Consider the following 14,452-nt stretch of genomic DNA (forward strand, 5'->3'; position numbering starts at 1 on the left):
GAAGGGAGTGAATGAGCAGGTCATTCCCTGGCCTGTAGTAAACGGAGACTCGGGAGCTCCGCGAGCATCTGGCCCCGCAGCCGCGGCCAGTGCAGAAACGGGCTCAAGGCAGACTTCGGTGTTTCAGTTTTTATTGTAAGTGCTCCAGATACCTGATTGTCATTTCTAGTGTGTACATCCCTCTTTCCCTTTAAATATGATAGAAGCCATATATTTGAAGAATAGTAACCTTTTTTTTAAAGGTTTAACATCATATGTCATGGAATTTAAAACTTTGCGGCCAAGTTCTGACAGTATTCAACAAGTGTCCACGGCAAGTTGCTTTTTGACTTCCAAGACACAAGAGTAACCATCGTGGGGCTGTCAGTGTAATGGACCACAGGAGACTTTTGTCCTAGTACTGGAGAGAACTTTAAAAACGTGAAACGCACTGTGACCTAGGGCTGAATTCCACCTTCCTGTATCAGAATTTCACGTTTCTGGAGGTTGAAAGTGCTCGTCGCTCCTTGGCATGCGTGAAGCTGAGCACTCCCCCTCTTCCCTGGAAGCTTGTTGCCCGCTGCCTCCTATGCCTTTCCGGGACCGCTGCTGCCCTGATCCCTCTGAGCGGAGGCCTGGCCAGCTGCCGAGGAGCAGAGACGGGCAGCCAGGGGAGGCTCTGCTTCACATTGGTGTCTTTCAGCCCCTTTTTCATGTGGGCTCCCCGACAGGTACAGTCACACCTGTGACACACACACACTTTTACTGGTGGGTGTACCTGGGTTACGGCCCATTCCCTGTGGCCCACCTAGCTGTCTTTACTCAGAAACGCATAATGGAGGACAGAGGAGTAGGGGTGACATTTTATAAGATTTAAAGTTAACCCTAAATCTGCTCAAATTTATATTAAAAGTAAATGGTTCAGGGACTTCCCTGGCGGTCCAGTGGTTAGGACTTGGTGCTTTCACTGCAGGGGCCTGGGTTCAGTCCCTGGTCAGGGAGCTAAGATTCCACAAGCTGCAAAGTGGGGCCAAAAGAAAAGTAAATGGTTCATGTCTGTTAGTAACAGACAGTGTAGCGGAGGCCTTCCCGTGGTGTCTAAGCTGGCGCCTCGCTCTCTTGGCAGCTCTGCTGCACCATGTAATGGTGGCAGCCCAGGGCCACTGCCATCCGGAGAGCTCCTCGTGACTGTCCCCACCCACCCACCCCCCCACCCCCCCCCCCCCCCACCCCCCCCCCCCCCCCCCCCCCCCCCGTCTCTTTCACACAGGTGGTTAAGACCATCGGCCTTCGGGAAGTGTGGTACTTTGGCCTCCAGTATGTAGATAATAAAGGATTTCCTACCTGGTTGAAACTTGATAAAAAAGTAAGTCATGTTAACTATTTACAGGCTGTTAATTGGGTTTGGTCTACTCTGTTGACATTGAAACTCTGTCTTTTGTTTTGTGTTCCTTTCTATTTGTGTAAAAGTTTTTAAAGACAGAGAGGTTGCAGGTTTCCCGTAAATGGAGGTAGTTGCTGGAAATGAGATCCTGGCATTTCTCCTTACTGCTCCCTTATTGGAGTGTGTGATGCTTAATTGCTCAGCTTTTAGTTGACCTTAGCTTTTGTTGGTTTTTTTTTTTTCCAATGAGATTGTTAATCTTATAAACCATGAATCATCCAGTGTTTTGTAAGAATCTGTTATTGCTGTTTGAACCTGTGATCAGAGTTTCAACTCCAAAGACTGGATAATTCCATTAACAATTACAAAGAAAAGCAGTAAGCTAAATGTGTTTTCTCCAGACAGTTTCTCTCTTTTCTCCAACTCCTGCTTTCCCTCCCATATCACTGGACCCATCAGGAGGGTGATTGGAGGCATGGAAGGGGGTGGGCGGGGGCGTGAGGAATTACTGAGAGTGAGCTTATGGTCCAGGGCTGGCCTGGCCATGTGGACAGAGGCCAGATTCGCGGATCACTCAGGCAGTCCCCTGGAGTTGATAGCATCGCCCCCGGAAAACCAAGGCTGGGGCTGGGGCTAGTGTGAGGGTGTAACAGGACTCTCACTGGCCTTCTGTCTTCCATGCTAAAAAGGTGACTTTCAGAACAAACATTATCTTCTGAAAACTGGCCTGAAGGACGCTTCTGAGTCAGTGGTTAAACCCTGTGTTGGGAAGGCAGGTCTTTGTCTTTCGAACTTGCAGTGAGGGTTTGGCCTCTGCCGCCCAGGTGTCCGCCCAGGAGGTCAGAAAGGAGAACCCTCTGCAGTTCAAGTTCCGGGCCAAGTTCTACCCCGAAGACGTGTCCGAGGAGCTCATCCAGGACATCACCCAGAAGCTTTTCTTCCTGCAAGTGAAGGAGGGGATTCTCAGCGATGAGATTTACTGCCCGCCCGAGACGGCGGTGCTCCTGGGCTCCTATGCTGTGCAGGCCAAGTTCGGGGACTACAGCAAGGAGCTGCACAAGTCCGGGTACCTTGGCTCCGAGCGGCTGATCCCCCAAAGGTGAGCCGGCGGGGGCCGGGCCCGCGTGCGAGCGTCGTGTCAGGAGGGTCGGGAGGCAGAAGGGCTTTGTGGAGGGCGAGTGTTCTGCAGGCTGGGGACTCTGTCTGCAGTCACGGGCCGGCCTTCCGCAGGCCCTGCCACCCCTCGGTGGACCCTGGAGTGGCCTCTGCGACAGAGGGACTCAGCAGGGGAGGGGGCCCTCCTCACAGGAGCCGGAGCAGAACCGTCTTAGCTCTCCCTGGTGTACATGGTAAACCGGCCCCTGTTCAATCTTTTTATTTACTGGCGGTCACATAAATTACCTCTTTTGGAAGGAGAGGCCACTTAAAATAAAACACCTTTTAAAAGTGTTTCCAGCAAGACTGGGTTTGTCTCATTCAAGGTTCTGAATCGTCCAGGCTGTTAATTGTCATAAATAGAAATGCCGCATCTTAGGAAGTAGATGGTTTTATTTGAAAGAACAGTCAGGGTCTGTGTGAGGGTGCTCAGTGGCCGGTCGCACGCCGCTCCCAGCCCTCTGGGGTGACGGCTCTGTGCCCTCTTCCTTTGCGATCCAGAGTCATGGACCAGCACAAGCTCACCAGGGACCAGTGGGAGGACCGGATCCAGGTGTGGCACGCCGAGCACCGCGGGATGCTCAAGTGAGTGCTGGGCTGGGAGCCGGTCTTCTTTGCAGGGGACTCACTCAGAGCCGTGCCTAGAGGCAGGGAAGGTAAGGGGCTACCGGTGAGGTTTCTTCCCAAACGAAGCCAGCTGTTCCTCCCCACCGCCACCAGGGCAGAAGTGGTTTAGTTTACACCTTCAGTCCCTCCAGCCTTCTCCCCTCCTTGTTTCAGAGGAAAGAAAACTTGTGTCTGAAACAATTCATTTTAGTCAAGGGGGCCGGAGCATTGCTCGCAGCCCACCAGGCATTTTCTTTTCCCTGTCACAGAGGTGCTGATTCGTTCATCGTCCATAAGGTGGTTGCCTTCAAAAGGTTGTAAGTGTAAAAAAAAAAAGATCCCAAGTGAGAAACACTTGCTAATAAAGAAGCACCAGCGAGGTGTGGAGAGGGTCGGAGTGGGACACGCGGCTGGTGAGAGCAAAGCGACTGGATGCGTGTCCTAGAATCCTCCTCTCGGGCACTGGCAGCAGCTCTCGGCATGGTGTCCCATCCTCAGAAATTCATTTGCAGTTTGGGCCTCAGAGACTTTGTGTTCTTAGAGTTTCCTGCCTGACCCGAGCATCTTCTGTGGAGGGAAATAACTCAAAGCCCAAGCAGTGGCCCCAAGTGAGGCAGACGGTGGGCTCCCTGAAGCACCGTGTAGGCCACAGAGAGAGAGAGAGGTCGTGCCCGGTGATAGAATTTCCAAGGGAAGCCCTCTGTGTCCAGAGTGGGCAGCACAAGCCAGTTTGGTTCTTTCCTGACACGTGACGTACGCCCGTGGTCAGTGTCCAGGATGGCTGGGCGCCCACTTGGGGCACAGGCCGGCAGAGGGACAGCGACGGAGGCACCTGGCTGTCAGCCCGTCCTCCGTGATGCACTACGTTTCAGATCCTGGTGGCGGTGTAACTGTCGAGCGCGGGGCGCACGCTAACGACGATGCCAATGTTTGTTCTCCCCACCCAGAGACAGTGCTATGTTGGAGTATCTGAAGATTGCCCAGGACCTGGAAATGTATGGGATCAACTATTTTGAGATAAAAAATAAGAAAGGAACAGACCTTTGGCTTGGAGTTGATGCCCTTGGACTAAATATTTATGAGAAAGATGATAAGTGAGTTGAACTTTATATTTTCTTTAGTTGGTGGGGTATCAGGCCTGGAAACCATGGAGAAAATGGCAAATGTGCATATGGGCTCTTTTCAGAGTATTTACCTAGCAACTTACTGGCCCAGTGTCTGACGCTTAAGAGCTTTGCGGCTGTGACGTTGCCGTGTCGGGGGTCGGTTCAGAGGTGTGCGTTATTTCTCTCTTAGCCTGTTCGTTATCAGCACGTGTAGCACGTGCCGAGGGGCCCAGCAGGGGGACCACACAGGTCCGTGACCTCAGGGACTTTGGGGCTTGTGAAAGAACAAGAGCTGCAGGAAGCCATCTCCCGCCCCTTCCTGTGAGGCCGCCCCGGCTGCCTGTAGGTACCAGCACGTCTCCCGCCCCTGTACCAGCACGCCCATAGGCACCAGCCAGCAGTGCTGGGCGGCTTGAGGTGTGTGCTGATCCGACCCAGAATATTTATGGTGCTATCAGGGACCTTGAGATTCTGACACAGTAGCCTTTCTGTGTGGACAGTCTAGCTAAATCCTCTGAACCTGAAGGAGGTACCCGATTGCCTCAGTGTGTTAGTTTGTGGAGTGGGCCCTGCTGTAGTTCAGTGCAGGCAGGCTGGCCTCCCCCCGGCTTCCTTTGCCCATTCCTGTGGTTACCAGTTCTGCGCAGATGCCTTTTTCCTGCCAAGGGGCTAGACACACACACACACACACACACACACACACACACACACACAGAGACACACACACACCCCCCATTCTGATTCGGTGAGGACAAGTTTTCCACGGCGGTTCCCTGTTCCTTGGGCTTGGAGTGGCAGCTCACCTGTCTCACCTGCTCTCGGCTGCCCCAGGTTCCCACCCCTACCCTGACGTTCTTGAGGGCAGCAGCGCCACTTCTGACACACGATAACCTGTACAGAGTCCACCATAATCCCGGCCACAGGCGCTCTGGCCAGGACCCACAGCCCAGACCCATTTCCCCTGGGATGGGGACCGGTGCCTGGCATTCCAGCCCCTCCACCGCGTGCCCAGAGTGGGTGGAGGAGAGCGTCTCTGCCGGGAGGCGCGGTGCCAGTCGGACGAATCCAGTTACACTTAGGACGTGGCGTGCTTAGCAGAGGGTCGCAGGGACTCGCCTGAGGACCCCGAAGTGAGTTACTGGGGACTCTTGGTTTGCTCCTTCCCCGGTGTGCTAGATCCAGTGCCGTGGACAGGCAGAAACAGTCTGCATAAGTCAGGGACTCGGGAAGCCAGCCCTAGTTCTTGTGGAGGCCCCTGAGCTGGAGGGCGGGAGCTGGTCAGCAGGGAGCACCGCGGCCTCGTGGGAATATACATGGGAAACCGCCTTCCTGAATGAGCAGATCTTGTGACGTAGCCAAGGCCAGGGCTTCCGAACAGGTTTTTCAAGCTGCCAGACAGAGCCAGAGGCAGGGACCTGCTATCGGCTTGTGACTTCCCTCACCCACGAAAATCCCGTTTCCTCCGAGTGAAACTCTGAGCAGCTTGGCTCTTCCAGTCCTGCCTCCGCTCTCCTCCCATCCCCCAGCTTAGCTGCGAAACGGGCAACCTCTCAAAAGGGTCTTCTCCCCAAAGAAAAAAGTCTCTTGGGGTCCCTTTTTCATTGTATGTATAACAGTCAAGTTGGGAGCATGTAGGACACGAAGCATTTGTCTTCCTTTCTGTAAACCCTTAGATCTGAAGAGGAGAGAACATCGAGAGGGAGGAATTAGGCAGCTTCCCCGCACGCTGCTGTCAGCGTGGGACAGAAAAAGTTGAGATTAGCTGTGTTATAACCCTACCCGGCATCCCCAGGCCACAACAAAAACTAGAGGAGCTGATCCTGCCCCAAATTCTTCAGTGCTTTGCAAGCACACTTCTCCCCCGGCTTCGTCCCTCCCAGGGCTCACTCCCCTAATCCTTCCGTCTGTAGGAGTTTCTGAATGTGCCACGGGCCCAGGGCTCCAGCAGGGAGGATGCTGGGAAAGGGCTGTAGACCAGGAGGGGGCGAAATGAAGGCCAAGTGTCTTTTCCCTTACATTCCTTACCCGGGGTTGTAAATCATGTATTCTGATTTACATTTCTATTTTATTGGCATTAGAAATGATGTTTCAACCATTTAAGTACGTTATTTTTTTCCAGTTTCTAAAATTATGCTCACAGGCAGATTTCTTTGGCGGGCGCAGGGGGAGGTTACGTCTTTGTGCCTTACCGTCAGTGGCTTACCTGTATCACAAAGGAGAGCAGAAAGCAATTCTCTGGATCTGTGTGTGCGTTAACAAATATGTTGGATCACAGCTGTCAGACCATCCTCTCCTTTCTGTCTTTGGTTCCCTAACTTGAACGCGGAACAGACAGAATTTTTGAATAACTTAGTTTCTTACAGAAGTTTGCAGCTGGGAGGACTCCGGTTAGACCACCTCTGGGGGAAGTTTAGAAGCCCAGCTCAGACTGGCCGAGAAGAGAGGCTGGACACGTGCAGGGAGGGCCTGAGGAGAAGCCATGGTGGCTTCTAAGTGTGGCTGGGTGGGTGGCAGGAAGGGTGGCTGTGGGGAGAGTTTTCTGACGCAGGGGGTGGGAGCGGGAGCGGAGGCCCAGGCCCCGCCCCCCCCCCCCCCCTCCCAGCGCCTTTTCTTCCATGTGGAAGTGTGGGAAGAGCTTCAGCCGCTGTTGTTTATCTCCGTTATCGCTGCGGGGGGGGGGGGGGGGGGGCGCCTGGCAGCTCTATCTCTGTTCTTCCCCCTCCGTGGCACGCTGTGATCTGCAGCCCATCCCCCCACCCCAGACCTTTCTAAACTCTTCAGTGAAAACTTTCAAAACACTGCAAAATGAAAAGCATTTCACAGTGAAGCCCACGTGCCCGCGGCCACGAGCAGCCTCCCATCAGCATGTCGCCACGGGCCTTGTCACGCCCCTCCCCGTCCTCATTTCACGGCCGTCCGCCCCGCTGGCTGCCCCCACGTTGCAGGCATCGGTATACTTCCCCCAAAATGCATACTGTTCGCTAGAGCTCAGTATGTTTTGATTTTCTTTTGATGTAAGATTTAATTAGAACAAAATGCACAATTCTGAGTGTTCTTTGCTGATGTTAGACAGACACACGCCTGTGAAATCCAGACTCCTGTCGCTCTGCCGCGCATTTTGAATGTAAATGTTTTAACTCTTCGTTTTGAAATCATTTCAGACTTTAAAAAGCTTCCAAAAATAGTAGGTACAAAGAATTCCCATGTGCCCTTCAGCAGCTTCCCCAGATGTCAACACCTTAACGTAAACACAGTCCAGGTAGCAGAGTCGGGACCGTCACCTTGATACGTGATGCTGTTGACGGTCATCAGTTGTCCACCAGTGTCCCTTTCCTGCCCCAGGATCTGCCTGGAATCCCACCTACATTTAGTTGTCACACTCCCCAGTCTCCTCCCATCTGCGACAGTCCCAAAGTCTGTCTGTCTGTCTAGCACAGCCTTGACACTTGTGAAGAGCGCTGACCATTGACTCTTTAGAAAATCCCTCACCTTGGATCAGTCTCATACCTTCCCATGATAAGATCTGAGGTTGTGCTTTGGGCGTGAATCTGACAGAAGTGCTGTCGCACCCTCGCAGGCAGCGTGGTGTTGACTGATCTCGGGTCAAGGTGGCATTGGCCAGGCTTCTCTGCAAAGTTACTCACCTCCCCTTCGTAATTGACAAGTGTATTTAGGAGAGAGTCTTTGAAACTGTGTGAATGTCCTGTTTCTTAAACTTTCATCTATGAATTCTGCATCCATTGATGAGACTTGCCTGAAACAGTTATTGTAATATTTGAGAAATGGTGATTTTTTTTAAATAAATCATTCTATTTACACATATTAATGGAATTCTACTATAAGGAACCAATTTCTCCATTTATTGTTTAGTTACTTATGTTAATATGTGTTTTCTTCTATGGGCCATAATCTATACTGTTATTTTGTAGCTAACATCGTTTGAGATTTGCTTTGAGGAGCCCCTTTGAGTTGGCTCCTGGGCCCTCCGACCCCATTATTTTCAAGGCACTTCTTACATACTGGTACCTCCAGATGCTCCAGCCCTGGAATCAGCTGTTTCTCCAAAGAGCTCTGGTCCCCAATCTTTCGAGAATTACACTTTTAAAATTTGTGACTTACAAATCCTTTAGAAATCTTCTCTGTGGGTCCTTCTCTGTTTGTGTCCTCTAAGTGAACTCAGAAAAAAAAAAAGAGAAAGAAATCCTTGTAAGACTTTAATCTTCCAACTGTGGTCAAGAATAAAAGGAGGTTCTTTAACTTAGGGGTGAGTCATAATTTTCATGTTTAGTCCTCATCTTTTGATACTGCAGTCCTGCTTATGGGGCTATAAATTGTTATACGACGTTTCAGAGTCTTAAAAAAAGACAAACTTTGCAGGTACAGCAGAAAGAAGAAGCTGGAAGCCGTGGTGACAGGATGCCCAACCCTTGAGAGAAAGATGTCTGTCTAGCCTGAAGGTCCAAGTTTTCTGGGTTAGAAACTATTTTGAGAGACTCGTATAAAACTAGGAGACAGAGAACAGATCGTTGCGTTGGAAGCCCGGCCCACAGTGCTGACTGCATGGCTGAGAGCTGGGCAGCTGCAGGTTCCTGGCTCTTCTGCTCTTCCCAGCACGTTGGCCTTGTGTTTTGGAGGAAAGTGTTCTGAAGCAACAAGCGCCTACCCGATGTCTCTCTTTTACGGCCTTTCCACGTAAGGATAGAGGTTACGTCCACGGCAGGACCAGGTGACATCCTGAGTTCCTTTCCAGTGCTCAGACACCTATATACAAAATTACTTCTTCAAACAATATATATGTGTGTGTGTGTGTGTGTATATATATATCTCCCACATACAGTGGGAGATAAAATAACTGAACAAACTCCCTGCATGCTTTTTTGAGTGCTGTGAAGCATGTTAACCAGATGTATTTCAACGGGCATTGGTGATCCTATAGGACAAAACTAAAAAAAGGATGTATATCGAAAAGATTGGACACTTAGAACCACAACCTGGCCAGTGCCCTGACTGTTGGGTCCCAGAAGCCCGTCGGGCTTAGGTGCCCACTCCCGGCCTTCAGAGGCCACGCCCACTGCCTTGACCTGGCTTGTGTTGTCATAACAGGACCTACATTGCCCATCAGTTTTTATTTAAACATGTCGGTAGGCAGTAGAGTCCTCCCCACTCCTGCTCTTTTCTAAATGGGAAGTTTCTATGGCTCATGGCAAGGACCGTTTTTCATGGCAGCATCTCTGAAAGGTTGCTTGAGGATCTGTCATTCCTTCTGGAATGGCATCCATGGTAAATGTGTTGAAAGAATAGGGTGGAGGAGATGAAGAAGAGGGTGGAAATTATGAGGTAAGTAGAGCAATGTGGTCTTGAAGTCATACCATAAGCTTTCCCAGAAATGCTAATTAAAAATCCGGAGTTTCGGCCAGTAGTGATTAAGCAGGACAGTAGTGGGTGTGTGGTCTGAGAGCTCCCTTGGAACTTGGAGGGTGACATGGGAAGGTGTCTGACCAGCCAGGAGAGCATGCATCACCGAGATGAGAACTAGAGGGGCAGAATCCGTATACCAAGCCCTCAGCTCATCAAGAAGATACAACAATCGTGAATATCCGTGCACCCAACATTAGAGCACCTAACATATTAAGCAAATGCTAACAGTTTTCTGAAGGGAGAAACAGACAGCAATACGGTAAGGAAACCTTGGACTTGAACCATACCCAGCCCTTTCCTTTTCCACTGGTGAATAGCTGCCCTGGGTATAGCATGTATAGGAAACATAAGGTGTGGTCTTTGCCATCAGACTGCTCACCTGCCTGGTTTTCAAAGAGCTAAATAATAATGCAGTAATTTAAGTAACACAAGAATCGTTTGTGTAGCATAAGGGACTGCACGTTGGTTGAGAGTGGAAAGGCTGGTTGAGAGCGGAAAGGCGGCTGAAAGGGAGAGTGAGCTGGCCTGATGGTGCACATCTGGGAGTGGTGGGGGAGGGAGGAGGGAGGCCCTTCCATGCGAGGGGTGGCAGTGAACCCTGTGTTGAAAGGGTGGGCTGAACCAGGCAGCTGGGTCTAGGTTAGAAGGCTGTTGGATGCGAAGTTAAGGACTGTGGATTTCATCCTGTAGAAACCGGGGGTGGGGTATTGGGGCGGCAGTGTTGACATTTTTCAGGAGGGGAATGGATTGACCAAAAGGGACATTAATCAGACAGGCAGACTGGAAGTAGGGTTCTGTAGGCAACAGAAGGAACTTGGTTGGCTAGGCTGCTGGCATGTGAGAGGTGGGATTAGGGTGGTGGTGTGGGAAATGAATTGCAAAAGATGGTCATGAGAGATACTTCAAACAAAGGATGAAAGGATGTGCCTGGTTAGGAATCAAAGTTGACCTCAAGATTACAAGCCGGGCTGACTGGACGTAGTAACTGAGAAAGACGAATGCCAGTGGGAGCATATCAAGGCTTCCTAGAGCTTGACCCTCACTGACACCCACCTGTCAGCTAACCTAGCACAGGTAGCAACTATTCAGTTATGATGTACACTACATAATATGATTCTTGGGCTAGCTTTGTACTTTTTAAAATTAAACTAAAAGAAATTAAGAATAGATTTACAAACCTTTCTTAGCCAATCCAAGTACACATCTAACTCTCCCACCTTTTTTTTTAACCTTAGGTTGACCCCGAAGATTGGCTTCCCATGGAGTGAAATCAGGAACATCTCTTTCAATGACAAAAAGTTTGTCATTAAGCCCATCGACAAGAAGGCTCCTGTAAGTTCATAAGTTACAGGTTACTGCTTTTTCATCTTGCAGCCAAATACGTTTCCAAGATAAAGGTCAGATTTCTCTGTGTGACAAGGAGCCGGTGATACTCAGAATTACCTGTGTGTGTGTGGGCGGGGGGAAGAAGTCCCAGTAGGTTACATGGAGGGTTAAGGTCCGCTTGGGCCCTGCCACTGGGCATTGCAGTAGGAGGTTATGGTGGAACCCAGCGGTCCGTCAGAAGCCAGCTGACGCTTGTCATCTAAGTTTCCAAATGGTCTCCATTCCTTATGAAGAAAAGGGCAGTTCTGAGTCATCGACCTTTGCTACATGATAAGCGTTTCACAAAGCGTTGCATTTCTGGGCTTGTGAAATGTTCATATTCGTGTGGAAAACCAGCCTGCCTCCAGGCAGTGGGCCTGGGGTGGGGTGCTCACGGCAGCATTGCCCTGGTACCCCCTGGAGCACGCACTGTGATGGTCAAGCCTCGGGGCCGGGCTTTGACTTGGTGAGCTGTCCTTGCAACTTACCCACGTTAGGATACGTCAGACTTGCTGGCCCCCGCGTCCCCCCCTCCTCCTGGTACAGACTGCGCCTTGTTTTCCTCTGACTGCCCTGTGCCCCCGCAGGTGGTCTTCACACTGGCACCTTCACATCGGTGCTGATGTGGGAAACGGCCCCTCACAAAGAAGAGCCTGTTGGGCGGTCATCCTGGGAGGACTTAGCTGGAAAAGGAACGCCATATCCTAGAATTTGAATACCGATTGTTAACTAATAGCTGTAAAGACCGGTACATTGTGGAAATTATGTAAACTTTCAGCTGAGTTTGCTCAAAAGATTAAGACGATACATAATGTAGAGTGGTGGAATGGGTGAGGAGTTTGTTTTTTGGTTTTTTTTGAAAAGACATGGAGGAATTTTTTTTTTTAATTTTGGCTGCGTTGGGTCTTCATTGCTGCACACAGGCTTCCTCTAGTTGTGGTGTGCGGGGGCTACTCTTCTTTGCGGTGCACAGGCTTCTCACTGCGGTGGCTTCCCTTGTTCAGGAGCACGGGCTCTAGGCGCGTGGGCTTCAGTAGTTGTGGCTCGCGGGCTGTATAGAGCGCAGGCTCAGTAGTTGTGGCGCACGGGCTTAGTTGCTCCGCAGCATGTGGGATCTTCCCGGACCAGGGCTCGAACCCGTGTCCCCTGCATCGGCAGGCGAATTCTTAACCACTGCGCCACCGGGGAAGCCCAGGAATTTGTTTTCTAATTGGAAATCTGTTCTTAAAAAAACTGCCACTTGAAGAAATTCTCTTACGCTTCTTGGAGCCTGTCGTGAATTTTACCAGAATTACAGTTCGGAAGGAACTTGGTGTCTCATGTAATTTGGTTCCTTAGTTACAGTGTTCGGCTCAGAGAGGCACGTCTGGGAGCCCTCCAGGGCTTGGGCACCGCATGGTGACGGTTAACGCTCAGGGGACAGCGTGTGGCATTGCTGTCCAGCTGCTCCTCCCACGAGGGGTTAGTCCCGAGTAAGGGAAAACCAGAGGTCTGGACGCTGTGTGTAGAAGTATTGTCTTCACTGAAAGACACTTTCCGTGTTCCTGCTGTTCGCAAACTCCTGACTCCTGCTCCATGGGCAGTTGCACAGCTCTTTTAAATTAACAAGCGTTTAATACAGGCTCTCGGGCTCCATGGTAACAGGTCACATTAGCATGCAGCACCGTGAACCGAGGGTCGTGGTGTTTGTTGCCAGTGTTACGTGGCAGTGAGATGGGGCAGTCAGCGAGAAGAGCCTGCGATGCTGTGTAGGCTACTGTCTGTTCACGAGACGTTACTGATGGTTCAGAACATTTTTTGAGAAGTGACAGAAGCAGGAATTCTGGGTAGACTGTTTAACAGTTAAGTTGTATGGTTTTTTTCAAATTTGGTTTAAGTTTAGCTTCCGAAAAGCTGGAGAATATTGTACAATCACAAGCTCCCAGGCAAAGGCAATTGCGATACATCTGGTTGAATTAGCCGAGTATACTTTTGCTATAATCTGGTTTTATGTGAAGCCATCACTTGAAAGGCGAAAAAGGGAGAGAGAAACATTTGCTGGTCACATGCCGCGTGTCAGGCGCGATACTAGGATGGTGTGCACGGAACAGGACAGGTCCCGCCCCGTGAGGTGCACACGCCAGTGAAGAGATGGGTGAAGACAAACAAAACAAGTAACGTGCTTTCTGGCAGAGAATTTAACAGTGCAGCTGTACCGAGTGACAGATCGGGGGACGCAGATGAGAGGTGGGGTGGGCGATGGCTTCAGGTGGGTGGGTCTGGGGGGCCTCACGGAGGAGGCGTCCTCTGCTTGGGTGCCTTATTGGTGGGGGCTGGCTGGGGGGACGGGTCCCTTGGGGCCCCCACACCTCCCAGGGCTCTTCTGCGCAGCCGCGGGCGGGGCGGTAGAACACCACATGCCCAAGTTCACGCCTTTACGTAGAAGACAGAAAAGGAGACCCGAAAGGTCGCGTCACCACTCCCGGGGAGGGCTTCCTGAGCTTGCGTGGAGGGCGGTCCCCTGGACAAAGCCCCCGGCTGAGCGCAGGCCCCGCTCCTCAGCCAGGCAGCTTCCGACCCCGGCCACACGGGTGCCGCGGTTCGGGGCCGTGATTTTGACTCTCGTGCTGTTCAGTGCCTGCCTGGGTGGCTCACGGGGCCGAGACAGCTGGCTCCCCTTGAGAATGGGCCTTTTGTTCCTGCCCCACTGGAGAGGCGGAAGGATGGAGACCTGCACGTGACAGCAGCGGGCCCTGCCCAGCCTGCGCAGAGGGCAGCCCCGAGGCTCCCGTGTTCACCCGACAGCTCGCCAGGGCTTCCCTCCTTCCTCCTCCGTGTCCTTGGGGACTTGGGTTCACTTTCCTCATGCCTGGTTTCAGTTTTTAGGACGTCGTTCTCTGCCAGCTAAGATGGCCTCCTGCCCCAGGTCTCATCAGGAGGCCTGGGCTGGAGACGTGGATTTAGAAATCTCTAAATAAAAGTTTCTAGTTTCTGTTTTTAACTTGAAGTCAGGAACTGGCCTCCTTCAAAGGCGGCATGCGAGGGATCCTCCACCTCCCGCGAAGCCATGGGTGCTCTCACTGTCTCTGGTGTGCACAGGCCCTGTCTTCGGGCAGCCGGATGCTGTGGGGAATGTCACCTGCAGTTCTGACCCTTGATATTTTTTAAGTGACGTTTTTCTGAAGAGGAGTTCGTGCTAATTAGAGTTTCTTTACAAATACTTAGGAACCACAGTCAAGACCCATTTGGGTAGCATGGCTGTGCAGCCGTAACAAGGGATTATTTTCTCTTTGTGTAATAGGAGACAGGTGGGTAATAAAAATACCCGCTTCTCCCAGCTCCGCAGACACCTCCTTGGGAAACCCGATGACTTAATAACAAGTGTGTGAAACCCCAAGGGGAGCCCCCCTCCGCCCAGGAGGTCCGTGGGCTCTCAGGCTTGACATTACTCTCTCCCTAG

General features: G+C 51.4%; 1 protein-coding gene across 2 annotated transcripts in view; it reads left to right on the forward strand.

Moving 5' to 3' along the window:
• The window catches only part of EZR (ezrin), a 49,398-nt gene that overhangs the window by 28,619 nt on the left and 6,327 nt on the right, over positions 1–14,452 (forward strand). For both annotated transcript variants that reach the window (XM_032650619.1, XM_032650620.1), the window contains 5 exons: positions 1,250–1,345; positions 2,188–2,462; positions 3,020–3,103; positions 4,072–4,218; positions 10,884–10,980. In XM_032650619.1, coding sequence (XP_032506510.1) covers positions 1,250–1,345; positions 2,188–2,462; positions 3,020–3,103; positions 4,072–4,218; positions 10,884–10,980 — 699 coding nt within the window. The remainder of the gene's footprint in view (positions 1–1,249; positions 1,346–2,187; positions 2,463–3,019; positions 3,104–4,071; positions 4,219–10,883; positions 10,981–14,452) is intronic.

This window comes from Phocoena sinus, chromosome 12 (genome assembly GCF_008692025.1).
Source record: "Phocoena sinus isolate mPhoSin1 chromosome 12, mPhoSin1.pri, whole genome shotgun sequence".
Classification (NCBI taxonomy): Eukaryota; Metazoa; Chordata; class Mammalia; order Artiodactyla; family Phocoenidae; genus Phocoena; species Phocoena sinus.